At 47.9% G+C, this 22,407-nt stretch overlaps 1 protein-coding gene across 2 annotated transcripts in view; it reads left to right on the top strand.

The window, feature by feature from the left end:
* Positions 1-5,246: 5,246 nt before the first annotated feature.
* Positions 5,247-22,407, top strand: part of Pemt (phosphatidylethanolamine N-methyltransferase) — an 82,825-nt gene continuing 65,664 nt past the window's right edge. Inside the window, exons 1-3 of one of the 2 annotated variants that reach the window (XM_055594357.1) lie at positions 5,381-5,437; positions 15,372-15,520; positions 20,641-20,748. In XM_055594357.1, coding sequence (XP_055450332.1) covers positions 20,656-20,748 — 93 coding nt within the window. In that variant the 5' untranslated portion in view covers positions 5,381-5,437; positions 15,372-15,520; positions 20,641-20,655. Of the gene's footprint in view, positions 5,438-15,371; positions 15,521-20,640; positions 20,749-22,407 lie in introns of both variants that reach the window. The other variant, XM_055594355.1, reaches the window with a different exon arrangement.

Below are 22,407 nucleotides of genomic sequence, written 5' to 3' on the forward strand. Positions count from 1 at the left end.
AAGCAAAGCAAAGCAAAGCAAAGCAAAGCAAAGCAAAGCAAAGCAAAACACAACAACAAAACACAACTCAATCCAAAAACGTAACAGAAGAGAAATGGCACACTACTAGCCTGTGACAGGACTGCTGTGGGGACGCTCTGATTAGAGAGTCAGCGAGTTGTGACAAGCCTCAGAAACCCCTGGCTAGAGCTCTCCAAAGCTGTCGGTATTCTTCAACTTCTAAACTATTATTTTTGAGGTAGGATCTCATTCTTTAGTGGAGGCTGGCCTGGAACATGTGACCCTTCTGCTTCAAGCCCCTGAAGTGCTAGATTATACACATGTGCCACCACACCTGTCCTTGACATCTTTCTTCTTTTAAAAATGTGGCTATTAGTATATGTGTATGTGTGTGTATGTGTGTGTGTGTGTGTGTGTGTGTGTGTGCGCGCGCGCGCATCATGCGACAAGCGTACATTTATGCATGTCTATTCATGCCACCGTGCACATGTGGTAGTCAGGTGACAACTTTTGTGATCTGTTTCTCTTTCCACTACATGAATCCTGGGGCAAGTACCTTTACCCTCTGAACTTCCTCACTGTCTGCCTCCCCCAGTATATTTCTCTCTCTTTCCCCCCTCTTTCTCCCCCCTCTTCCTTCCTTTCCTTTCCTTTCCTTTCCTTTCCTTTCCTTTCCTTTCCTTTCCTTTCCTTTCCTTCCCTTCCCTTCTCCTCCCCTCCCCTCCCTTCCTTTCCTTTCCTTTCTTTCTTTCTTTCCTTCTTGAGACAAGGTCTCACCGTGTAGTCCTGGCTGACTTAGAACTCACTATGTAGACCAGGCTTGTCTCTAACAGAGATCCACCTCCTCTGCCTCCTGGGTGCTGGGATTAAAGGTGTGTGCCACTATGCCCAGCCTCCTAGTATGTTTCTAAGGGACAAAAAGCAGGCTATAGGTGACCTGTACTGTGGATCTCAGAACTGCATATTATCAGGGCTCTCTCAATGTGGATCTGGCTGTGTGTCAACTGACAATGTTGTGTCTCTGCAAACACCAGTCCCGAGCACTGTGGTATGAGCTGACAGTGTCTGTTCCTGGAGTCCTAGTGAACTCTACACCTAACCCTCAAACAGTTCACAAGAAAACAACATGAAATCAGAAGGAGGAAGTGGTAGAGATTGTCCAGAGGTCCCGAGTTCAATTCCCAGCACCTGCATGGTGGCTCACAACTATCTGTAATGGGATCTGATGCCCTCTTCTAGTATTCATGAAGACAGAACACTCATGTACGTAAGATACATAAATAAATCTTTAATAAAAATCAAAAACGGATGGAACATATCCCAAGAAACACAGAGGCAAATCCAGGCGAGAGGTGCAAGGAGCCCACTGGATAACTCTTGAATGTTTCTTTTATTTTTATTTTTTATTTTTTTGTAGCTTGAAAAACTTTGAGATAGAAAACCTTTAAGGTATGAGTTTTCTGAAAAAAAAAAAAAACAAAAACAAAACAAAACAAAACAAAAAAACCACACACACACACACACACACACACACACACACACACACACACACAAAGCTTAAGTCTGGGGTGTGGCTCTATGATAGAGCACTTGCCTAACAGAGACCGTGGGTTTGATCCCCAGCACTGCACACCAAACCAAACAGCACCCCCAAACAAACCGGCCACACACACATGCACCTGTACCAAACAAAAACACCTAGTAAAGCGTTGTAGTGCCTCTTTGTAGTTCCACTGTGTATGAGAGTGAGCCTTGACTCATGTCATGAGGCCAAAGTCTGTCTCAGGCTTAGTACAGGGTCAATTTTGGTGGATGCTCCCTGGGAACCTGGAAAAGCAGTTCTGGTGGGGGTGGGGCCACAGACATGAGGCTGCAGCTTGAATCTGCAGACTTGCTGATTTTTCCTGTATTTGCTCTCAGTTACTGAGATAAACATTTTCAAGCCTACAAGATAGATTTATGGTTGCCAGCATCCTCTACTCCCTTCTGTGTGCTGACACAGACCTTTTGTCCCTTTCACTGTGTCCTGCATGCCAACTTTGGTGGGGTAGCCTTCTGCTCGCTAGAAGAAGTTCCTTGGTTGTTTTTCTGGTTGAATCTGCTTTCAGCTTTTGTCTCTTTGAAAACATCTTTACTTTCCCTCATTTTCTTTTTCTTTTCTAAAAGATGGAGACTTGGGAATAAAGAGATGGTCCAGCGGTTAAGAGTACTAGTTGCTTTCTTGCAGAGGAATCAGGTTTGGTTCGTGGCACCTAAATGGTGACTCAAGCTCCATCATAACTCTAATTGCAGGGGATCTGATGCCCTCTTCTTACTTCTATGGGCACCAGATACCCATATGGCATACATGCTTATAAACAGGCAAAACATTAGAGACATAGCTATAAAAACACTAAAAAATGTATTCTTGCTATGTTGTCTGGGCTAGGATTGAACTCATGGGCTCAAGGATCTTCCTCCTGCCTCAGCTTTCTTTGTAGATTACAGTAGATAAAAGAATGTCACCATGCCTGCTTTGGGCCTTATTTTACTCAACCAAAACAGAGCCTTGACCCCGTTCAATTCAGCAAATAGTCAATGAGTTCTGAGTGAGCACCAGGTGTGTGCAGGCATGAGATTCAAAGGTAGCCAGAGCAAAGTCCTGAGAAGGAAAGAGTGTGGCAGGTAGAGGAACCAAGAGGTACAAAGGTCCCGACTGGCAGGAATGTAAGAAGAGGCCAGATGAGTGTGTCTGGTTTGAAGAGCAAGTGGAACATTCACCTTTTTAAGACTGTGCTGTGGGGAGACCCTGAGGTTGTGGGAGAGATGAGCAGCAGCAGAGAAGGGGGCAGAACCAAGAAGGATTTTAAGCACCAAGTGGGTGCTGGAGCCCAGGCTGGAATTCTTGCAGACGGCCTCTGATTCCAGGGAGGTGGGTTTCAGTAGTGGGTGAGGAGCAGTCCTGGCCTTGGCTTTGACTAGTATGCGTTTCAAGCTTCTCCCTTACTCAGTGACTGTGAAGCCAGTTTCCTCAGGACAGAATAGAGCCTCTGTCCCCCAGGGCTTTTGGGTGGCTTCCAGGAAGCAAGAGACCTTGAAGTGCGGATCCCACGGCTGCAGTCTCTGAGAGCTCAGATCAGGTTTCCATGGTAAGGGATTTGAGGTCAGAGAGAACAGGTCACTCTCTTCAAGCTTCATAGCCAGCATGTGGTGGGGCAGAGCTTTCAATGGCAAGAGGTAACTTGAACAATAGGTCATATTGCCCATTCCACAGATGGGGCAGAGAAAGAGAGACACTGGGCTTGGCATAGGCTTTTGAAACCTCAAAGCCAATCCCCAGTGACACACTTCCTCCAAAAAGGCCATGCCTCCTAATTCTTTTCAAATAGTGCTACTCCCTGATGACTAAGAAATATATGAGCCCCTGGGGGCCCATTCTTATTCAACCACCAAAATACCTGTAGGAGCAACTAGGAGGCCAACAGGAAGCAAGGACTGATGAAGTGCAGAGAAACCCACCAGCACCAGTGCCCAGGATGGGCTTCTCAGGGGGCTGATACGCTGGAGAACCGGACTCAGATGAATTCACTCATGTGCTTTTTTGCTACCAGGTAGTCTCCTGGGGAAAGGGCTACTCCCCAAGCCCAAGGTGGAAGGGAGCATGTGGGCACTCTGCAGGGCACACATCTCTAGAGGATCTCTGCTCTGGAAAGGTCTCCCCATCACACCTAACCCCTGGGGAGCCTGAGCACTGGAGAAACATGTGTGCTTAAGACAGGGAGCTCATTTCATGGATAGAAAGTAGATTGTGAGCTGGGAAATGTGCCATTGGCATTTAGTTAGCCATGCTAATTTGATCAGTAGAAGCCTACTTTGGTGACCCCACCACCACCACCAGGAGCTGCTATTCCCAGATCCAAGACAGAGGGAAGGCAGCATGGAGGCAAACCTCTGGACCAAAGCAGTATCCGGAGCTGACTAGAAGATGTTCTCTTAAATGGCTTCTCAAGTATGAAAAGCAGAGAAACCTCTAAGGATAGAAAAGAGGTCCATTTATTAAAACTTCAAGAGAATGGAGTAATCAGATACACCCCAACAGAGGAGCAAGGCTACTCTGAGGTGATGAGTCTCCCACAACTCCGGGCATGTAAACAGAGTACTCAAGAAAGCCATGGAAGAAAATCTCCATTGTTGGAGACTGACTGGATGACCTCTCTGCAAGCTCAGATTCAGAGGCTTCCAAAGGCTTCCAAAGGCCCCATGCAAAGGCTTCTGCCTCAAAATATCATCCCTTGGCCTGTGGCTTGAACCACAGTTGCATTTCAGGTGGCCAATTTGGCCTCTATGACACCGGAGAAGAGCCAGTCTGGTGGGGTGATCTGAGTAAGGGGAGGGAATAGATTGCATCAATTCTGATGTGACCTTTCACCTTTACCTTTCTCTGTCCCCTGGTGTATATGTGGGGGGAACAAACACACAGAAAGTCACAATCACAGTTCAATAAAACAGCCAAACGTGTTCAGTAGTTGAGAAGACTGAACTGTTGGTGGAGAGCAGGCTGGCCTTGAACTCAGAGATCTGTGTGGTGCCTCTGTCTCCTGGATACTGGGATAAAAGGCACATCCAGCTTCAAGCTACATCTTAAAGGTTGATAAGAACCCCCCGCCCCATGATAAACAAGATCATGGAGTGGCTCCAGATGTGGTTACAATTTTAATCTGGTAGAATAAACCATGGGTTGCAGAAGCGGTTTAAGATTTGTCTTTTACTCTACATGGAGTTTGTGGGAATCCTAGAAAATTGTAGGTTTATAACTGGAAAAGGAGAAAGGCCATATACTCTTAGATGCATTGCTCTTTTAACGTTCTTATTTGAAAATATCCATATAAGAGGAACACTATGTTGGCAACTTTCACAGTAAGTTAATTGCGCTGGAATCCTTGGTCCTCAGCTGGCAAAAGTGTTATAACCAGACTCTGGAGTGAGGGACTCCTTTCCTTTCCATAAATGTCTGTGTCTTTTTATCCTATCTCAGTGGGAAGCGAAGTGGGCTGGAGGGTGGGGTCCAGACAAGGGGCCCAAAGTGAAGGACGGGAGCCTCAATCTGAGGAACGTTGCCCCAGTCCCTCTGTAACCACCAGTCGGCCTCTCTGGGACTTGTAGTCCGCCGCTTCTTGAGACTTGGAAGTGCGCCCCACGAGGAAGTGTCTGAGAACTACATTTCCCAGAAGGCCACGAGACGTTGGGGGCCATCAGGAAAGCCTCCCGGCTGGACGCGCTTCCCTAAATGACAAGGAGCCCGCTCTCCGGCCAAGCGGCGCGGTGAGAGTCCCCACGAGGCTCCTCCTGAGGGAGCTGTGGGATGTTAGAAAATACGAGCCCTGAAGCCGCACCTGTGAGCCTCTCGGTGGTCGGGCACGACTGCTGCGGAGGCCTCAGCAATCTCGACCTCAGTCAGGTACAGGTCATAGACCTACCGGAGCTGGAGGGCGCCGTCAACGCTTGATGGGTGGGACTACTCTGTTACTAAGCAACGCTGGGCGGGGCGGGGCCTGGAGGAAAGGGGTGCGCACGATTGGTGGAGACGATGGTGGTGTTTGCGGGGCTGTGCGCGAATCGAGTCATTTCAGTTTGTTGTGGGGTCTCTCCTGCGTCTGTGATTTTGTGGGGTTGGGAAATTGTGTAAATCTCCAAGAAGGTGTGAGTTTGGGGTTTTGCATGTGAGTTCCTAAAGTTGTGTAGTCAGAGTTGTGTGGGGTGCTGAGAGTGTGAATGCGTGCGGAGAGAAGGCGGTTAACTGCATTTGGGTGCCTGCTGTGTGGCTGGGTGGCAGCGGTCTTTGTCCCTGGTTCCACACTTCTGGCCTCTTGTCTCCTGATCAGAAGGGCAGAGAACCCAGTTCGCAGTTGAGATAGGCCTGGTGGGCCCCTGGTGCCAATGGTTCGAACCCCTGACTATTGCAAACTCACAGGCTTCTGATTCTATCTGATTCTCCTCTCCTGCGTGTTCCCTCCTTTCTACCTGCCAAACTTCGCAGAGCCTAAGATCTCTGCCAGAAGCAGCCTCGAACCCATCTCATTTAATTCCCTGTTTTAATCGCTCAGCGTGCACATACTCATTTATTCACAGTATTCACAAAGGGACTGCTGAGGTCCAGTTCCTGGGACAGATAAGGTCTGGCTGTCACTGAGCTTTCATTCATGTAAGGGAGACTACAGGCCTAGAAGCAGTTCTTGAAAGGAGAGGAAACTGACCAGTATTTTGGAGTAGCCTTTGAAGCTTTGCCTTGTGTGTGATGGAGGGGATGGAAATGGAAGCAGTGAGTTGGGAGTTCCTGGTGGAGGGACAGCAGGCACACAGGAAGGAACAAGAGACATTTACGCACTGGTGTTAAGAGCATGAAGGGCAGGTGAGATGGATGGGTAGGCCGTGGATGTTGGAGACTAGTTTCCTCCATTTTAATATTTGTTACTGAAGGGTATCCTCCATCCATCTAGGTGAGTGGCATCTCCAGCCCTTGGGTAAGACAGATATCTCCTGCCTCTCCCCTATTCTCTCCCCCCCCCCCCCTTATTTCTTGGGCATGTGAGATAAACATTACACCAACCTCAGTTCTTGTGAGTCATGCTTTCTAACCCAGTGCATCACGAATACTGGCTGAAGTGGTGGGTAACCTTGAACTTGGGAATGGGGGAGATGTGATGGAACAGGCTAGAATGCAGGGGTCAGTGGTACATTGTGGATTTCTAGCACTGCCCAAGGGTTCCTGGTTTACCTCAGGGTAATGGAACCAAGGCCTGTGTCTAGAGCCAAGAGACGAGAAGTCTTCCTGGCTGGATCAGTCCTTGGATATGAAAACTTCCTGTCCTCCTCTTTCCCCTCTCAGATCTGCTGGGTTTCCCCAACCTGCAGGCTCCTGTTCTCATACAGCTGGAGAGGCAGGGATGTGTCAGCAGTTAGGTCAGGATGACCTTGTTGACTAACATTGTTTTTCCCCCCACCACAGCTTGGTCAGCACAGTTAAACTTCCTATTTCCAAGGGATTTTTTTTAATTTTGATTTTTCAAGACAGGGTTTCTCTGTGTAGCCTTGGCTGTCCTGGACTCGATTTATAGACCAGGCTGGCCTCAAACTCCAAGGTATTTGCCTCCTTCTGCCTCCCTGAGGATTGCAGGAGTGTGCCACCAACACCCGGCGGTGAGGGATTTTTTTCATAATAAAGTAAAATAAAAACAATACCATCACTGGCTTAGTTACGTTATTATGGCTGTGATAAGACACAAGAAGACCCAATCAGTTTATAGAAGAGCTTATTGGGGTCTTGCAGTTTCAGAGGGCTAGAACCCATGACCAGCATTGGGAAGGGCGGGGAGGAAAGGGTGGCGACAGGCAGGCAGGGCCCTGGGGCAGTAGCTGAGTGCTCACATCTCAGTTTACAAGCAGAAGGCAGAGAAAATTAACTGGGAATGGGTTGGGCTCAAAGTCTCAAAGCTTGCCCCCAATGACACACCTCCCCTAACAAGGCTATACCTCCAAATCCTTCACAAACAGTTCCACAAACTGTGGAATAAGCATCCAAGCATGTGAGCCTTATGGAAGCCATTCTCATTCAAGCCATTGCAGTCATACAGCATCAAGGTTTCTCTTATGCAGGAGATCTTCCCCTATCAAAACTTCTGGGGCAAATATGTTCATCCCTGGCCTAAGAGAACTTCAGGGTTTTTCTTCACCTGTGAACACCTGAGCTGAGTGTTCAGCTCAGTGCTATCTAATGGAAGGGTTGTGTGTCCTATATATAATTTAGAGTTTTGTGCTGGGGGCGGGGTGGGGCCTCAGAGATAGAGCACTTGCACATGTTCAAGGCCCCAAATTTGATCCCCTTCATCTCAACACAAAAGCAATACTTTTTTTTTCAGTAATCACATTATTTAAAGAGATATATGAAAGAGGGCAGAGTAGATGGCTTATTTGGCAGAGTACTTACTCACTGTGTACACTTGAGGACCCGAGTTCAGATCCTCAGCATCCAAATAAAAGTGGGGTGGACCCAAAGCACCTGTAATCCCAGCCCTGGAGAGGGGGACATAGGATGAGCCTGTGTGATGGAGGGGATGGAAATATAAGCAGTGAGTGACAAGCCATTGGGTCTCTGGCCAGCCAGTGTAGCCAAGTTGCTGAGCTCCAGGTTCAGCGAGAGAGCCTGCCTCAAAATCTAAAATGGAAAGCCAGAGGAAGACATTTAATGTCAGCCTGTGGCCTTCACACGCACCACCCTAAACACACAAAACAAATAATAAAAAACAAATTTCCCAAAGTACTATTTCCCTCCATATCTGCAGTTTCCTTATCTGCATGTTACCATAATGAAAAAAAGTGTACAATGTGTGCATGCATGTACATATTTTTCTTAATGATACCATTCCCTAAACATACAGCAGTAACCATACAGCATCTCTGTTGTGTTGGGATATAAGTTACAACACATGAGGATGTATGGATTATATGCAGACACCATGCCATTGAACGTGAAGAACTTCAGCTTCCCAGGGTGTTCTGCAGGGATGCCGGGATGTCTTTTTTTTGATTATTAACTTACACAAGAATATTTCACCGTGTGGTGTTACGGCATTCATGGATTCTTGAGGCTGGAGGTTGCTGTGCTGTGCCCAGCTGTGGAGGAACAGGCCCTTAGCTAGCCCGCTCGGTTGTCACTGCAGTCTTATTTTTGTGTCTAGTTTCAAAAGTTGGGGCAAGAAGCGGGACTGTTGTAGCTCACAGACGGAGGTCCTCATGTTCCTCTGCCTGGCAGCCGTGTGGCCTGTCCATATGTGGTTGTACTTTTAAGTCTCAGGGTGATGTCTTCTTAGGGTTCCCAGATTGGTAGATCACCCCGGAACGCTCAGAGTCAGACACTAAGGGCTAGGTGGTCCTGCTTCAGGTCCAGCCATCACACACACACACACACCCTTTTTTTTTTCTAGTTTCTTAAGGGGAAAGTTTCCATCCCTGATTTGAGACTTTTCCATGCTATTACAAGCTGTTTCTTTCTACGTTCAGGCTCAGCAGATGCTCACAGTTTCTGATACGTTGTATTTTCGCTCTGATTCACAAAATGTGTTAAACCTCCTTCAAAACTTCCTGTTAATTCTATTCTGGTTTAAAAAAAAAGTCTTTGATGCTTTTAATAAGTTTGGTCTGGGGTCAGTTGGTAAGGGAGGAGGACTCCCTCTTTCTGAGGACTAGGGGACAGGGATGGGGGAACAGGGATGGGGGAGAGAGAAAGGGAGGAAGAGACTGAGAAGAGATGAGGGAAGGGGCTACAATCATGACATAAAGTGAATGAATTAATTAAAAAAAATTGGAGCTAGAAGGAAAAACTAAGTTTGTGTGTGTGGGTCAGAGGACAACTTTTGGAGGTTTTGAATTCTGAGTGCCAGGCTTAGCTGGCAAGTGCTTTTATCAATGAACCGTCTCGCCAGCCCCTTTTAATTATTTTTAAAATTTTTAAATAATTTTTAAATAATTTTAAAATTTTTAAATAATTCTTTGAAAGTTTCATACATTTATACAATGTATTTTCATTCTGAAAGGGTTAGACTAACTTTGTAACCTGTATGTCTTCTAAAGCCTATAGTTTTGAGTTTTAGGTTGAGGTTAAGCTAAAGCCTCTTAGTACCTTTCCAGAGAATGGAGGAATGTGACCCTATCTATGAGGACAGATAGAAAAAAAGGCAAGCAAGCAATGACCTTCACTCAGCAAAAAGAAAAACTCCTGTCTTTGAGATGGCATTTCTTAGCAACAAACCTAGACTTCTTCTGAGTAGCTTTTGACCTCCAGCCAAAAGTCTGTAGCCCCTAATCTTCAAGGATGAGCTAAGTAAATGTACCAATCAAAATGACAGAGATGACTAGTTAGTCCATCACCTAGGCAGTGTCCCTGGCTCCTGTGGTCTCCTGGCTTTCTGAGCAGAGGCAGTCCAGCCATCAGGCATAGAGGATGAGAAACTGCTGCTGTGGAAAGAGGAACAGGAGAGATTGACCTCACCTTGCCTCTCACAATGTGAGACAATGGCTCTTCAGGTGTCCCCAACTTTGTCCGCAGTTTAGGCTGGGCCCTAGCAGTGGGCCAGTTGGGGCAGTATTGCCCAGTGGTTAGCATACCACAATCCAGAGTTGCAGTCATCTGTCGTTGTCCAAATCTTCTCGGAGACCTTGGGGAGCTACTGCCAGGATTTTGGGACTTTTTGCCACAATAAACTTACATATGTTAAAATGCCATATTCATCAGATCTCTGATAAGCTTGAGGGCCAGCATATCTGAGTTACTCTTTGTTTTTATCATCTGTTTTAAACTGTGTCCTATAAAACAGAATGTTACTTAATCTAGTTCTAGCATATTTCTGAGATGCATGTTTTAGAACTATATATTTTAAGACAAATAGACAAACTTTATAGTTATCCATCTTAGGCTTAACCTTAAAAAAACCTATACAAAGACACCAGGTAAAGGTCAACACCTTAACCAACTGCAGTCTTTAGCGTAGCTTTAAGTCTACTCTTTCTGAACTAAAATCAAAGCAAACCTTTTAATCAGATACAGTTCATAGAGAGGCTAGCAAATCTTGCTGATCCTATTACTTTGTATTAAAAATTGAACAGTAAAAAGCTTTGCACTTAATACTAATTAGAGAACTGAACATAACTGAGAGACCTAAACAAAATGGTGGTAAACTCATGGCTCCACCCTCTTTATCTCCAGACCAGCATGGCGGCTGGCCACGTATAACTGAACTCAGCTGAAAGCTCTAAACAAATATGGCAGCAAAACTACAGCTTCACGTGCTCTCTATCCCTGAACCATCATGGTGGCTAGCCATGTGTTAGCACAGGCTGTGACTGACAATCCCAAACATAGCCATTAGGTGCTGTTGATGACATAGCAAACACTGTGGAGCATCCATAATCTCCCACAACCAAAAGTTTTAACATAGTGATCAAATAAGTTTTAGAACCAACTGCATAACAGAACAGTACAGAACATTTTTAAACTGTATGAATTATTTTAGCCATACCAAACCTATCAGCCAGAATTTTTTTTTGCTTAAAAGAGCATTAAAAAAAACATTTTGTAATGAAGAATCACCAGCCTTTTAAATGAATTATAACATATTTAAATACAGTTTTTTCTTATATCATATTAACTCTCTGGCTTTTTATAATACATCCACTAACCTTTTGCAACATCCTATATACCTTTAGGTTCCTAGCTTTTTTTTTTTTTTTTAGGCTTAAGCAGACATTTTTGCTTTAGACAAGCTATATATATTTTTAAATATCTCTTGCTCACTCTCTCTTTCTTTTTAGACAACAGAAAAACTCCCATTAAATTTTTTTTTAATTTTTTAAGGGTTGGGAAACTGCTTTAAGTTCGTTGTTAGACTGCCCAAAAGTTATTGCTTAAAAAATTTGATAAACTGTAAATGTTTTATTCTCTTAAACATCTAAACAATTTTTAAAACTCATCCCTGCAATATCAAAGCAAAGTATCTTCTTTAGGAGTGAATTCACAAAGCATAACCATAATTTTAAAAGTCAAAACCAGATTTTAAGACCAAAATTTATCAGTGAAAACAACCCAATCTTCAGAACCAATATCAACTTAGAACAAGACTTTCTTCTTATCCTAAAAGGAAATAAAATCATTTTGACTCAGAGATTTTGCAACCTTTGTTCTTTTCCTGAGCCACACCATGTGGCAATTTACATTGTTGTTATTTAAACATATGCATTCATGGACCCTACAAACACATAGGCACATATACGTGTTTTAAACAAGGATTTGAATTTAACCTTAAAACATACCCAGTTATTTTTGATCATATCAACCATTTAAGACCAATTGAAAACAATTGTATAATGGCCATATATTTAAACAGACAGACAAAAAAAATTTTATTTAGACTCAGCTGTAATTCTAAACATTACAGCAAGTGCAGTTTTCTTCCTAATTACTGTTTGATCTCTAAGTTGCAAGCCCCCTAGGTGGGAGGAGGGAAGAGAGGAGCAAGAGGGTGTGGTGAGCTCCTGCTGCTCACTTCCCTGCTGAGCTGGCATGAAGGCAAGGGGGAGGAGCCAGAGCAGCTCCTGTCGTGGAGCAGCTACGGTGCCAATCCCCGCCTAGCCTTGTATAAGGACTTCCACCTAGCAAGCCCAGGAGCCTTGCCTGCTCCCTTGGCTCCCTGTGAGCTTCACTCTAGCTTACCTCCCCCACAGGTCCTGAACCTGCTTCCTGGCCGGGCCTCTCCCCTCTCCCATGCTCTTCAGCTGTCCATCGAAACAAGGGGCTGCATCAAGCCCGTGCCCTGCTGGGTGTGCATTGTTATTTCACAGACCTTCAAGTGCCTGAGCACCGCCTGCCCAAGCTCCACATGTCTCCCCAGCCACCCGAAAGCATACCCTCCTTGGCTCCCTCGGGAGGGAGAGCACACTGCTTGGTGTTCTGCCATGCAGCCGTGTGCACTCCCGGGCGGAGAACTAGTTCTAATTTTAACTGTCCTCTGTCCGAATTTTCATCAGTCCAAGTCTACAAAGAAACAGACACAGAAAAATACATACATACATGAGAAACACAGGATTTAAATTGCTGGGGGAGCAGAATCTCTCTGCTCCTCCCTGTTCACAGAAAGCGGCAACCTGAGCGTCCTACAGGATGTCCCATGGACTTGGCATTAATGACATGTCTGTCTGCCTTAATGAAACCGTTCCAGGCGAGTGGCCTCGAACCACTCAGGGGACTCGAACCCCTTCTACAGATGCTCTCGAGCTAGAGCATCTCTCTGTCAAAAGAGTCAGAGAGGCAACAACAACAAAAACACAAAGAATCAGGCAAGTAATCAAGCAAGGACACCCTTGTGAGTGGTTAGAATGGCTGCCTGGTGGCGGTCGTTTTCTACGAAAATCAGACGGGAGGAGGACTGTCTCAGATCTAACCTCCCAAACGGAAACTGGGGCGCCCCCCAGTTCCCAGTCAAGTGATATTCTGACACGTCTGTCTATCACAATGACTGATCAGATGACCAAAAAGGTCCAGATAGGCGCCTAAACTGAAACAGATTGGTACCACAGAAATCTGATTGACAGGCTGCCTCATGGCAGCCATCTCTGACAAGAAACAGATTGGTAAGACAGAAACAGACTAACCTGTTCCGAGCTTGACCTCCGAGTTCAGTCTGATGAATGTTGGGGAAGGGGCACACCCTTTCCCGGCCAACGTACCAAAAATGTAAGACCTGGGGTCTCGCAGCTCAGGAGTTCAAGATCATGCCCTTCCCAGAAACTCCCCCAGACCAAGACTCGTTGCAAAACAAGAGGTTTATTAACCATTGCGCAATGGGGTCACCCCTGCCGGTCAGCAAAGAGTGGCACCGGGAGACAAAGGCTTTAGGTTTTTAAAAGAAAAATTGCGGGAGATTTGAAGTTGCAGTCTTGGCAATTTAGGATTGGATGAGGAAGCTATAAAGTATGATAATTGGTTAGTCTTAGGTGCTCAAGCTTGGCCAGTCCTGCCAAGTATGGATGCAGCTGCAATTGAAGGTGGGGGTGGTTAGCTCATCCTTGAAGATTAGGGGCTACAGACTTTTGGCTGGAGGTCAAAAGCTACTCAGAAGAAGTCTAGGTTTGTTGCTAAGAAATGCCATCTCAAAGACAGGAGTTTTTCTTTTTGCTGAGTGAAGGTCATTGCTTGCTTGCCTTTTTTTCTATCTGTCCTCATAGATAGGGTCACATTCCTCCATTCTCTGGAAAGGTACTAAGAGGCTTTAGCTTAACCTCAACCTAAAACTCAAAACTATAGGCTTTAGAAGACATACAGGTTACAAAGTTAGTCTAACCCTTTCAATTCTTATTTCCCTCCAGCTCACTGTAGTGCCTCCCTCCCCACTGAATGTCTTTTTATGTTGTTATTAATAACACCTTGATGCTTAATGCTGTCTACATGCACAAGGATGTATGGCCATCCCCTGGGGTACCAGTAGCCATGTCTTCAAAAGAAAGTGGCCCTCCCTTCCTAAGCATCAACTGGGCTTGAGGCTTCACTCGCCTCTCCCTGCTTCCCACTGGAATTCTTTCTCCTGCTCTCCCTCCCACTGTTCCCCTCCCTCCACCTCTAAGCTGCTGTGATATGGGTAAAACTGTGAGAAGGCACCTTGCTGGGAGATTGCTGACCAGGTCTGCTACTCCTGAGGGACTGAGCAGAGGGCGTGGGGGGTGCCCCATCAGGGAAAAGCCAGCAAGCCACTTGGCACCAACCCAGCACGGCTTGCTGAATGAAGAGTTCATCAGTGAATAGTCCACCTATCTGAAAGGGTTAGAGGGAAGGTAAGCAGCAGCTTCCCTCTCCTTGTTATTGGGGATGAACCTTAGACCCTCACATATATGGATTAGGTTGAGTGCTCTCCCACCGAGCCATGCCTGATAGCCTGGAACTTGTATTTATTTTTTTTTGAATGTGTTATTGGACCATATCAAGTTATTACTGCTACTCAGGGCGGAGGCCTAGACAGCACTAGGTTTAAGGAATTGTCAGAGTTCACATTCAGTCATAGGATGACCCCTACCGTCCAGGGCCAGGTCTGGGTCGCTGTCTTCTGGTTCTGTGCTTTCCAAGAGGGTGAGAGGAAACACATCTGTATTTCTTAATTAGGGTGTAGCAGAAGGAGTCCAGGTGGCTTGAGACCATGGCAGCCCTATGCACCTGTGCCCTCGCACTTGTATTTCACATCTGCTTTTCACTCTGTCTATGGGTAGTCTTGGGTGGCCATTGTTAACCCACTTCAGTGAGGGAACCTGGCCGCAGATTGGTTCTGGTGGCCACTGTGGACTCTATGGGCATCAGGAGGAGGGTAGAAGAGCTCTGCCCTTTACCGGGTCCTTCCTCAGATCCAGGCAGGCCTCACTGTAGAAAATGGGGTGGAGGGGATGATGCCTTAATTGTAAATGTGGTACCCACTCCTCTTGGAGTGTAGAGCTAGGTGGGAAGGTCCCGGCACCTTGTTTCTCTCTTTCAGGACACAGGGCTCTTGTGGAATTGCCCAGCGAATGTCCCTGGACCTGCTGGCAATACCCGCACACTAGAACAGCTGGGAAGAGAAAGGAGGGTCTCTACGCAACTGCAGAGACTCACTCTACAGGATGAAGGATCCTGTCCCTTTTCTGGGACAGCCCCACTTCGTCCCTTTTATACTCTGTTGTTTACATGCCGCAGAGTGGCCCATTACTTTCAGGTGATCAATGCAGCTTTGATTGTCATGTGCTCTTGCTGTTTGTTTGGATGTCACAATGTGGCTTGCACCCTAGGTGCTGTTGACCCCTTGCAAATCATTCCCTAACTACAGGACATTGCTCTGAAGTGTGTCCAGTGCAGTGGAACAGCTATGTGCCTCCTTCCTACCAGCCTGTGGGGGTTCTGCAGCTGACTTCATCACCAGGGACAGGTGACCTGAGCCGTCCCCTGGAGCCCAGCTCCCAGTTTCTTCTGGTTCTGGTAGGTTGATTCTCTCTTTAGTCTTCAGTAAGCCTGTGACCTCGAGGAACAGTCCTTCCTTAGAGCCAGGCCTCCTGTTTGAGGGAGGTTGAAACTGGGAGGGGACCCACTCCTTTCTCTGAGGTGGCCTCTGACACAGGCTGGCAGGCAGAGCTCAGGCAAGAGAGCTGTGGCTCCTCTGTTCATGCCAGCTACATCTGAGGTTAATTTCGGCCAATCCAGTTTTGAGTGGGCTTTGGGAGGTAGGCCCCGGGTCTGGAGTTGGAGAGCTGGGAGCAGGTTCCTCTGCTTCTGGTCTCTGTTCAGCATTAGTCACTCTCTCTTAGGAAGCAGCTGCTTCTCCAGGCAACACCAACCCTCAAGGTGACCTCGCTTCCAGATGAACTCTCCCCACCTGCTGAGGCAGGCTGACCAGGGCACTCGGACCTGGCTGTGTGGACGTATTCTGGTTTGGATCAGTGGCTTTAACTGAGAGACAGATGAATGCCAGTTTCTGTGTGGTTCAGCCAAGCTAACTAGTTAGTCTTTGAGTGCCTCAGTTTTCTTCTTTTGTCTTAGCGCTCACAAAGTGGGGAAGAAACATGTTTTTTTTCACTGCCCACTTTATCCATCTCATGGTGGGAATCCAGGATCCAGAAGCTGTCTTTAATTCTTGTCTGCTGTGGCGGGTAGGGCCTCTCTTGGTGGTTGAAGTCCACATCTTATGGGGTTTCCTGCCTAGGATCCAGAAGGGCCAGGCTGGTCAGCGCAGGTGCTGGCCCTCATAACCTGTGCTCTGCATGTTTCTCGAAGCTCCTGCTTGTCTCATCTGTGGTGGGGTCAATGATAAGTCTTCTTTCAGACCTCAGTTCCTTGGTGATGGGCTCTAGCAATGCTCTCAGGCCTAGTTACTTTTTGGTTTTTAACATCCTATACTAGGACAAGCTCCCTTCATGGTGCTCAGCACTGGGAGAGTGACATTGAGTTGAATTCTTAACAATCCCTTAAAGATTTCGAGAGCATTTCTGTCTTTGGGGCTCATGGGGAAAGAGGGGAGAGTTCCCACCACAAAGGCAAAATGCTGTCTCTTCCAGGTACCCCTCCTTCCATAATACGGTGAGCTTACTTCTTAAAAATCACGTTATTCATTTGATTTGCATATGTGCGGGTGTGCATTCACATGCAGCACACTTAAGTTCCTACAGGCCTAGAATGTCCTTCCGTAAGGGATGCAGGGAGGCTAGCCAGTGGAAGACACGGTAGGAGAGTAGAATCTGCGAGGGAAAGTGAGTGGTGGACTCAGGCCAGGCCCAGAGCTTCAGGACTGCGAGCCCTCCTCTACCCCTAACATACCCAGGAACAAACAGACCCCACCTGGGGACTTCAAGCTGCTTTGGGAAGTCCCTCCTCTCCCTCTGGCTTGACATTTCACCTCTGCCAACTCTTGTAAAGCATTGCTTCATCTTTCTGCCCTGCAGAAAGGCATATTTATGAAGCAATGTGTCTGGGTAGCTGGTGATTCCAGGTCTTGTGGTCTTACGAGAAGCCATGCCTCTACATCCAGAGGGACGTATTCATCATGTTGGCCGCCCAGCTGTCCGGCTGCTTGCAAAACCCCCTCCAGGGGCTGCTTTGGCAATTTCTTGTCTCATTCTAAAGCCAGACTGGTGGAGGTCACAGGGCAGCTCAGCCTTGGAGGTGACCATTAGCCTTCAAGTTTTATTGATGATGAAACAAGGACTTCTGCTCACTTAGCAAATATTTACTCTCTGGCAGCCTTGGCAGTCAGAAATGGAGACACAAAGATCAATAAAGAAGTGGTCCTTAGGCCGAGAAGCAGTTGCAAGACAGGGATGGTAATCAGATAATCACACAGGCTGAACCCCAGGAATACAATAGTGCCTTGGTAAGAAGTAGGGAACTGCTCCCTCTGGGTCTGGAGGGATGTACAGGAGTTTGTTCAGAGTGTGTAGAGAGACAGATGGCATTCCCAGTATGCACAGAGCTGTGGAACCATAGGTAGCATATGAGGGGCTGGCAGGCTGTGATGGTCTACTCTGCAGGGAGTTATTGGGCTCACCTGCTGCTGTGCTGTGATAGGTGAGCCAAGTGTAGGTGAGGAGGTTTGAGTGAGGGTGGCCAGCAGGATGTGAGGTGCCATTTAGGCGGGCTCATAAGGAAACCAAAAGATAGGAGGTCAGGAAGGGCCTTGGCTATGCCCTGGGGGAGCTGTGTGTACAGGGGTGGTGAGGGTGGGGAATGGGTTATGTAAGGAATGTCAGAACAGACCAGACAGAATGAGACGGGGGTTTGGTGGGGTGCTGGGGTGTGGGTGCCTAAGCAATGGGAGATTTTGGGCTGGGTGCTTAAAATGCAGAATAGGAAGGAGAGGTTGGGATGTGTAAGGACTTCCTGCTGGGTAGCGGTACGTGGTCCAGCTGACGGAGGTCGAGTCAGTGTTCTCTGGGAGCGGTCAGGCAGAGTCAGGACTCTTGTGCCCAGGCTTCCTTTCCTCTCTCCCTTCTCTGCTGTTCCTCCGACCCCACCCCCAGCCTGTCAGTGCACAGGGCCTTGTGATCAGGGATGCCTAATACATGTCATCAAACAGAAGAAAGACTGGCTCTCTTGTTGGGCTCAGATTCTAGAAGGTTTAGGGCTACACAGCTCCAATCTCCTCCTTTTCCTATTGTGAGGTCTGATCCCGTGGCTTTGTCCTGCATGAGCAGTGTGTACCCTAGGAGCACTCAACCCTACTTTCCACAGCCCACGGTTGTGCTGAGAGGCCCCAATCTCATCCAGGGCTTCCTGAGACTTTGCCCAGGGGCTCTGGAAGGTTGGCGCAGGCTTGTCTGCTGTATGGCCTGTGTGTTCTTGAGCTGTTAGCAGCCTGGGATAAGGCTGTGCCCTCAGGCTCATTCTCCCTGCTGGTTCCTGAGCAGGTTCTCTGTTGTTCATTCATCCACTCCCCGGTGTACTCACTGAGATGTTGTTCATACTTGCTCCCACACTAGTGCACCTACTTTTGGCTTATTTTCTGCTGAGCCTGACGATCGTGCACCAGTAGGCTGTGTCTGTGGTTTCCGAAGCAGGATGGTGAGTTGAGCACAGAAGAGAGAGAGGGAGAATTACAGCAGTTACTTCAGTCTGTTTTACCTCCACCCCCTCCCTCTCTTGTTTTTGTTTTTTTTTTTTTTTTTTTTTTTTTTTGAGACAGGATCTCACTTTGTAACCTTGGCTGACTTGGAACTCACTATTTAGACCAGATGGCCTCTGCCTTCTGAGTACGGTGATTCCAGGTGTTCGCTGACACGCCCAGCTCTGGTTCTAAGTTAATGAGTACTTACTGTTAATGTCTTGATGTGTCTGGCTTACAAAATAATCTCTCTTTTTGAGGTGCGTGTGTATTAGAACTGCAACAGTATAATATATGTAGTTTTTGGTGCTAGCTGCAGTTTAGGCATCTTTGGGGTCTGGGTGTATTCCTTGTGGAAAAGAGTGGCTGAACACTGGGTTTGAACATTGAGCATCTGCTTAGCCCACCTTTGGTCCCACATCCTGGTGAGAAATGTGGTCCGAATGGGCAGGGAGGTCCCAGTAGAAGACTTGACATGCCTAGTGACTTTCCAGTGTCCCCTGTGTCACACTGGGCAATGTGGTCTGGATGGCAGGCTGAGTTTCCCCAGGAGACTGGGTGAAGTAAGAACCTGCGTAGAGGCTGCTGCTTTCTCTCCAGGGATGGGCAGCCCTGGGCGTGTCTGTGTGTGTGTGTGTGTGTGTGTGTGTGTGTGGTGTAGTAGCACATTTTTCCCCTCCTCCCTCTAATGGGGGGTGGGGTAGAAGCACTCTTTGAAAGAAATTATTCTATCCTGAAATGAAACATCGAAGCATGCCATGAGAGCAGAGTCTGAGAAGAGCCATAGGCGTGGTGCATAAAGCCTTATTTACCTGTTAGTGTGACTTTTACTTCAGTTGCATGTAGGGAGACAGCACAACACCATCAATGCCCTGGCCCTTTAGGATTCTTCCTAAAGTGGAAACTAGAGATGTTTAGAGAAGAGCACAAGGACCCAGCCAGTCTCATCACCCAGTGCCAGGACTCACTGTGAAGAAAGAAATTGGTGCAGAGAGTAGCTGGCTGTTCCTCTCCTCTCCTGTGGCAGAGGCTCCCTCCCACGCAGGGAGTTTTCTTCCACCGGACATCCAGACATCCGGAGATGCCTCTGGTTGCCTCAGTGGGGAAGAGTTGCCATCCTCCAGTGGGTGGAAGCCAGGGTGGGGGCTGCCAGGCGTCCTAGAATGCAGAGCACAGCCCAGCACTGACAACTCACTGGAATGTCAACACTGCAGGGCTTTTATGTGCAGACGGCGCTGTTTACCTTTTGGATTTGTGGGCCTCACACATGGGCCATCCATTATTCTCCAGGTTGGGTACCCAGATCTTGTGGTTTTGCTTTGGTGGGGGTGTTGCAGATAGAATCCAAGGTTTTGTGCACACCAGGCAGGTGCTCTGCCGCTGGGCCCTAACCCACAGCCCCAAGTTGTCTCTTATGACTCCTGGTCATTGTGAGTGTGCGCCGGCGGCGGGCGTGCGGTCATTGTGAGTGTGCGCCGGCGGGAGTGCTGCTACCTGCTCTCTTCATGCTGCGAGCAGAATCACTTCCTTCCTCAGCTGCAGTCACACTGCCCCTCCTGAAGCCCTGGGAGAGGCGGCCATTACGTGTGGCCATTAGCTTTTCCAACTATCTCCTGAGGCGGAGTTTCTCTTCCCATGTATTTTGGCCACCTGAGTTTTCCTTGGGTCTCATGAGAACCCTCATCTCAGGGGCTTTCAATCACATTTAGGGTTAGTGTCCTTTTTAGGAACCTGTCTTCAGAGCCATGGAGCTCTGCGTACAGTACTCATGAGCACCTCCGCAACCATTAGCCCAGCACGCTCGCGACAGCTGACACGGCCGATTAGTTTCGGCCTTTTATCTTCTCTTTCATGGGACGTCAGTGCAGCGACTGTGTCTGGACTTGGCCATCCTAAGCACTTCCTTTATGTTCCCAGATGTCTTTGCATCCTGGGGCCTCATAAGGTCCTGGCAGTTTCTGGGTGTCACTAGGCAGGCCTCCCGCTGATGGCTGCTCTGTCCTTGCAGGCAGATCTCTTCGTCATGACCTGGCTGCTGGGTTACATGGACCCCACAGAGCCCAGCTTTGTGGTGGCTGTGCTCATCATTGTGTTCAATCCGCTCTTCTGGAACGTGGTAAGTACCCTTGCCCTGACAATGGCTCGCCGGCGAGTCTGGTGTGCTGGGATCACGGCGACCAGCAAGCCAGACACACAGACAGTGGGGTAGACAGTGACTGTCTTCCCATGCCTGTCACTCTCCTCTTCCCTTCTTCGCTCCAGAGGTGGCACCCAGTGACTGTAAGCTTCGAGGAGTCTCTTGCCTTTGTGGAGGCCCCGGGCCAAGGCCAGGGTCATCTAGGGTATCCCAAGAGCCTGCAGCAGACAACAGCACAGGGGAGGGCATCCACCTGCAGCTGGCCTTCTCACTGGAGGGCCTGGGCTGTACAGGTTCTTGCCATGCTCCTCCCTGGCTTGCTCTATGGCAACATTGTTTTTCTTACAGGAAGTCCCTGAAAGCAGCCCCCACACTGGGTGTGCCTGATGGAAGACAGGGGCTGAAACCTGAAGACGGTGGCCCCCAACTCATTATGAGACAAGGAATAGTGGAGGCCAGAGTGCTGCTTGCGGCAGAGCCTGGGATACCCTGTAATTGCCCTGGAGCTAGTCTGTAGGAGGCTGCAGATGGTGTCAGCAGCACACTGTTCCCAGACGATTGTCAGTTCAACTGTGCCAGGATAGAACACTGTATTCTTTCCATCTGGTTTATGGCTTGGGTCTTCTTTTCACCTGGGGAGAGGATAGCAGGGTGGGTGGAGTCAGGGGTGCTTGGCTCAGAGCCACCACCTTCTGAATGTTTTGTCCCTGAAGTCCTGAACATGCTGGGCCTGCCTTAGGAGGGGCCTGCTGGAAGGGGTCCAGAGCTCAGCCAAGACCACTGTGACCATCTCTCGCTCCTGAGAAACCATAGCCTTGGAGTGCACTGCTAGAGTGTGCTGGTGCTGGCCCTGGTTTCATGATAGCCTTCTGGCAAGGCCAGACACACAGTGTTGTGTGCCCTTTGCCTGCCCTACTCATTCTTCTCTCTTCCCATGGGCTTTCTCTGGCCTACCTGTGCACGCAGAACACACACGCCTTGGAGCCAGCACACCAGGACACTGTAGGGGACAAATACTGATCTTAAGCCGTGAGAGGATGTTTCTGATGTTGTAGTCACAGGAAACTAGTACAGGGCATTAACAAGGCTTCTGGCGTGACGAGGGTACCTCAGTCCTAACTCGCTGTCCGTTAGATATGGAATGTACCGGACTTTCCTGCAGGAGGCTGCTGGCCTCTGTGTCTGGATGGAGCCTGTGTCCTCTCTTCCGGTAGCCTAGGGTGATTAGCAATTGCCTGACTGTGGACTGGGCTCCCAGCACAGGGAGCACGGTTGGCCAAGTGCACAGTGGGTATTGGCGGTGCTTTTATTCATGCCGAAGTCCCCTTTGTTCACTTCCCACTGACCCATGAGGTAGTGTGCTTTTGCACACTTAACTTTGAAGCTGAGTTTGGTCCATGGGAAGAGCCTAAACAGCCAAATAGCCCTGATTTGGAGGCAAGTGCCTCATGTCTGTGCATTTGTCATAAGTGGGTCCTTTTTTGGCCATAAGTTTTTGGTTTGCCTCATTTTGAAAAGCATTATTCCTTGGAAGAATGTATAGTCATTAGTGGAGGAATAAGTGAACTTTTTGTTTGTTTGTTTGTTTGTTTGTTTTTCAAGACAGAGTTTCTCTGTGTAGCCTTGGCTGTCCTGGAC

This window comes from Psammomys obesus, unplaced genomic scaffold (genome assembly GCF_907164565.1).
Source record: "Psammomys obesus unplaced genomic scaffold, mPsaObe1.curated_primary_1811, whole genome shotgun sequence".
Lineage (NCBI taxonomy): Eukaryota > Metazoa > Chordata > Mammalia > Rodentia > Muridae > Psammomys > Psammomys obesus.